Raw genomic sequence first — 5721 nt, 5'->3', positions numbered from 1 at the left:
GCTTGGCAGGTTTTAATTTTTTTTTTTTTTTGTGGTCGCTCAGTTGGCCAACCGCTTGAGTCTCCCAATTAAAAATCCTCCATTTGTTGAAGAGCAGCTTCGATAAATAGATATTTGACGAATGGCTATTCATAGCCATTCGATGAAATGTCATAGACCCGATGAACTCATAGGGCACAGAGAAGCAAGTGTAGTCTTCTGCCACTTCCCAAAAGAACATAACGGGATAAACTGAAGATTCAACAGCATATTGTAATTAACCAAAGCAGTGCTCAGAAAGAGAAAGCATGCATTTAACTAAAAAAAGAGAGATTAACTACATGGCATTTATGTACTGTAACTGGAAAAACGTGTGGAGCTCTTTCAGCAGATGCTGGGAAAGCAATGAAAGTTTCCCTAAAAAGTAACTGGAATTAAAATAGTTTCCATATATTCTGCTTACTTAACAGCCCTAAAAATTGCCAGCCTCTGCATCACATCCATACCATTTCACACAGTGGCCTCTAGATTCAGTCTCACACTTACCGCACAGCACTAGGATGATTTGAACAGTTTCTAACTCAAAATAACTTATACTCTGTAGATCAAAGAATAATATGACTTATACAGTCACCAAACTTGAAACAATTTAAAAATAACAAAAAACGATACTGAAACCGGTAAAGTAAACCGTTTATTGCTGATCGAACAACTTAGTTGTTCGATCAGCAATAAACAGTTTACTTTACCGGTTTCGGTATCTGTTCTTTTTAAATAATATGACTTACCTCTCTGTAGCATTTTCTGTGGACTTCTCAGTAGCTCTCCATGGGCTCCAAGATGCAGCTGACCTCTTGTGAGGGCAGGACAGTCTAAACTGTTTCTACCTGCCTCAGAGTTCAGCTCCCCATTACTCACAGCTTGTGCCACACCATTCAAAATCAAAGAACGAGCTCCAGAAAAAAGCAATGCTTTGGTACGTTCTGGAAAGGAAAATACACAAATTACTATGCATTAGAGAGAACCAAATAGACACACTGCCTATTAATGAAATCTTATCTGCATTAGACACCTTTTCAAAGTATAATACAGAAATTTACTCAGTTCACAATACTGCCGCTTGTCAGTAATGGAAACAAAAGTTGAGCCAAAGATTTCAAAACTATTACAATACAACAGTCAGAAATGGACTTAAACACTGAGGATCTTTCCCATTAAAAACTCCTCTCTGAAAAGCAAAGAATACTGAAACAAAAAATTAAAATAATAAATGATTATGGGAAACTCTACCCCAACACTTAAATGTTATTTCAGTGGCTGCACTTTATTCAAAATAGTACATCTTTCAGCTGCTGTCATTTTGCAGTGAAAAAGTTCAGAAATAATCACTATAACAAGAATCCACATCCAATCATTAGTAGCTTACTACAAGTGACATCTTAGGAAGACTCACTGCTAGCATCCTGGATTTTTACTTCCATCTTAGCCCTAGGGAAAACCACCACTATTACTTTGGACATCCATAATATCACCCCATCCTACATACATATATACTAAACAGATGCTAGTAACCAAGGTACCCAAGCTATCACTTGGTACCATCAGATAGTCAGCAAAGGAACTTGGCAGCCATACAGACAAAGACCTAGCAACTGAGTTACAGTCCTGTACCCCAGACTTTGTAGTCGACAATGCAGGCATAGAGGCTTATTCTTGAAGCTCAGTCACACCCTGTTGGTAGCCAGAATCATCTCCGAATATAGGTCAAATCCTAACATAACTATTCATTTTTGAATCCAAGTATGCTGTCTACACACTTAAGACAACTGGCTTCTATAGACATGACATTTTATCTCTTTTGCTAATCCTTTTTTTTTTTAAACTCTGGGATTATTAGTGCTTTTGGTGCCATCTCTGGCCTTTTGCAGGATATGCCAAGAAATATGTGGAACCAGATTTTTTTTTCATTTTAGTGATACTAAGATCATAGTTCTACTGTGGCTACGAAGTATAATGAATTTAATATCACAAAGCAGCAACAATGGACAAAAAAGCAGGGCTACATCGTGAAGTGTACGTATTGCTATCAGGCTGAATACTGCTACGGAACAGAAAGTACACTGGAACAGCAATGTACAAAAGGCAAGATGCCGCTCATTGGGGGTGGCATTTAATACTATAATCTTGGCATATTAGTTTAATGGTATCCCCATCTGTGGTTTACCACAATATCCAAATCATACAACAGTAAACAAGTTTAAATATAATTAACTTATTGAATAATGATGTTTTATGTAGTTCCTCTCAGCAATCAATCATTCTTTTAGATTTCATGAGTGCACATGATGTATTTTTAAAATTATTCTTTACAGGTGTAGAGGTATAAAATCTGTACCAGGATGGATCCAACACGTAGAAGGTTTTTGGCTTTACAGAAAACTCTTGTGAGCTTTGACAGATACTTAACTTAATAGGAGCCTCAAGCATGGTATCCCCAAGATAAGGACTACAGAATCTAGATTTGCATTCTACAGCAAGCATTCCATGGTGAACATTCTATTCTAAGAGTATGAAAAAACAGAATTCCAGATGAATAAAGCAGTAATTGTGAAATTGTCACACAGAATACTGATACACACTATACATAAATGTGTTGCCTCTCCATCAAAGATTTTGGAATAGGTAATGTTTAACTGTTGTCACTCCACTCTGGTATGTGGTAGGCTTACTGGTAAGAAACATTTTTAATACAAGAAATTAGTATGCATCGCTCCTTTGGATGGATAGGGGACATTACTATCCTGTATTGTAATGACTGTTCTTTCAGCTTTTCCCACTTAGGGGTCGCCACAGCAGAATTCCGGTCTGCTAATGACTGGCAGTAGATTTTTTTTTTTACAGTGCCAAGGTGCCAGCCTGACACCCAACCTTCAATGAAGGCACGCCAATTCACACGTCTTTCGAGCGCCACTCGACGGTGGGGAGGACATGCAGACACCACACAGAAGGCGCTGCAGCTGAGAATCAAGCGGGAGAACCTCTTGCTGTGAGGCAACGATGCTACCGCTGCACCACCGTGGCTTCCTGTGCTGTAATGACTGAATAAAACATTATCTTAGTTAGGCAGCATTATTATCGAGCATGAATCTTACAAGAAACAAGTGTATTAAATACTGATACAAACAAGCTTAAAATATCACAGATGTGCCCTACTAAAAAAAACAGTGGCCAACATTACCAATGAAACATAAAACATTAAAATGTTTCATGACAAAATATTTGCTGCTCATGTAAACATAGCGGTCAACCTTCCATCTCCAAAATAAGGAACACTAGCCCTCATAATGTGGAACAAATGGGCAAAGTGTGGCACACGTACTAATGGCTTACTAACACCTTCAACTAGGAAGGTCATAGGATGGTTAAAATATGCTGTTTTTTCTTATAAAGAATATCTTTTAATGAATTAATATGATTAATTTCTATTTACCATGGATTTTACTTAAAATCTCTTAACACTGAATGTGCGAGTCTTTCGATGTGGAACTTCGAGGAATATGAACTTTTTAAGACCCCAAATGAGGTACACTTGAGAGGTATGTTTAAGAAAAATGTAGGATGTTACGTGGTTCAAGCACTTAATCAGACTGTGCACATCAGATTAGCCGTTTTGTACTGCCTGTTTATTTATATCTAGCGTTTTTCTCGTGAATGTGTATTCAAGTATGTCTTCAGTTATTTACTGCATGATTACTTCTATCTAATTTTACTTTAAATGCATACATTGCGCTCCTTGTTGTACTGACCGGTTGCGATACTAAAACACAAACAAAATTATAGTTCGGTATGCATTGCTCATGTTGTTATAATTCAAAGTGAGTGTGTGGTGGGGGCACACTCTAATGGCTACCAAATGAAAGCCTCATGTAACCGACAGTTTACCCAAAAGTAACAAATGGACTTGACTCGGGTCATTAATGGCTTGTGGCTATGCAGGTAAAGTGGTTTGCGGCCTCACGTAACCGACAGTTACATGGACCTGCCAGGTCATGGCACATTAAAAAGTAAATGCTTTTAAAGCAATTCAAAGGTTAAGTGATTAAACAAGAAGTAATCAATCACCACACTGTTGTACAGCTGCATTGGAGGAATATTACAGCAATAGTTCGCGGCAGGAAAAAAATCTTTAGACACCACACCGCCTACCGGCGTAGCTATAATGGCTTAAGACAGGTTTGCATCGCGCCCACACCCACCCCCATAGCATGTCTTCTGCAAAATGCTTTTTGGACTCCTCAGCTTATGGCAAGTGAGTGCAACAAAATACTGGAGTTTAAGGCAATTGCGAATACACCTCTAAGTAAATACTGTACCTCTCAGTTACAGCAAGAAATCTGGGCAAAGCCACAAGTAATGGAAGGACAAAAGCAAAAAGGGGCACTTTTTAAACATTGCTGTTACAAACTTAGTTGATAGACTTAACAGGTTTTGCATTAGCGTGAATTTTCTGAAGGGTGTGAAGTTTGAAACTCAAGTCCAGAGACATTGTGAATACACGGTAGGTTGGCTATTGCCGTGACATAATAATACTTCAGTATTCCTACAGGAACTTGAGATTGGCTGCTAAAGTTTGAGCGCATTCAATCTTCATCGCACCGGACAAAAAAACAGGAAAATTTTAACAGTTTGACGAACTTAAACACCAGCAATTTAATTCAAAACCAGTTGATACATATTAACACGCATCAGTCTAACTGTTGGACAAAAGGAAAGTGAATAACGATCTTGCTACCCACCATAAACAATTTGCATATTAGCTTGTCGGGCTACTCCTTCATTCACCACCCTTTGTGAAATGTGGGTTTTCAGCTGCAGGGGGCAATTTGACTCGAAGGGGCTCTTTCTTTTAGGCATAGTCACTTAGTAAAAATACTGGAAATGTATATCAAAACATTCCGAATACAATTTGAGAAACAGTTATGCAACTTTCCAAAAACAAGATTATTCCTTTACGTTTCGTGTACTTAACGCCGCCATCACCTACAACAAAACGCCAACAGTCTTAGACAAAATAACTTGCTAACAGAAAACGGTTTGCTCTCAGCCTAATAAACAGGAAGCAGCAGTGCAGCCCATTATTTACGTAGTTTAATGGCGCAGCAGCGTATGACTATCCTCTGGGTTGCTTCATTTAGCATTTCCACAAGAGGGCGAAGTTGTAACTTAAAAGTGCGAAACTTTTTTTTTTTTTTTTTGAGAGAGTGGCTTTCCCCCACCCCAAGGTGTTGTGCAAGAAATCTGGACAAAGCCTAAAATAGTGGTTGTACAAAGACCTCAAAACAGGGACAAATTCTAAGTATTGAAGTATTGCTATTATAAACTTAGTTGCTAGAATAACAGGATTTGTGTTACCATGCATTTTCCGAAGGATATGAAATCTGAAACTCAAATGTATTATTATATAGTTACTTCAATCCCCAGTGTGATATTCAAGGGGTTTTGTATTAGAACATTATTGTTTGTTGCTTTATCTCCAGAAAAATGTTTAAAGAAAGGTGGGGGGGGGGGGTTACTGTACAACATTATACCAGTGAAAGCTGGGGGGTCCACAGGTTATGGATCCGAAGTGCAAAACGGCAACTTGTGGGTACTGTGTACATACTGCCCTCCTGACCCGCTTCTTACCCTACAGCACAGTAATGTGGTTAAGACTAAGTACAAAGTGACAAAGCAAGTTGGACA

The 5721-nt window shown here is 38.4% G+C and overlaps 1 protein-coding gene across 1 annotated transcript in view; it reads right to left on the bottom strand.

Moving 5' to 3' along the window:
• LOC122805476 (apoptosis regulatory protein Siva-like) overlaps nucleotides 1-5139 on the bottom strand; it is a 65391-nt gene extending 60252 nt beyond the window's left edge. The window contains exons 1-2 of the mRNA XM_044075661.1: nucleotides 4776-5139; nucleotides 768-962 (exon numbers count right to left, since the gene is read on the bottom strand). Of these exons, the coding sequence (XP_043931596.1) occupies nucleotides 768-962; nucleotides 4776-4893 (313 nt within the window). The 5' untranslated portion in view covers nucleotides 4894-5139. The remainder of the gene's footprint in view (nucleotides 1-767; nucleotides 963-4775) is intronic.
• Nucleotides 5140-5721: the final 582 nt, after the last annotated feature.

The sequence above is a fragment of the Protopterus annectens genome, chromosome 6.part1, assembly GCF_019279795.1.
Source record: "Protopterus annectens isolate FY-2018-M chromosome 6.part1, PAN1.0, whole genome shotgun sequence".
Classification (NCBI taxonomy): domain Eukaryota; kingdom Metazoa; phylum Chordata; order Ceratodontiformes; family Protopteridae; genus Protopterus; species Protopterus annectens.
Note: the sequence above shows the minus strand (reverse complement) of the source record. Positions and strands in the feature narration are given on the sequence as shown.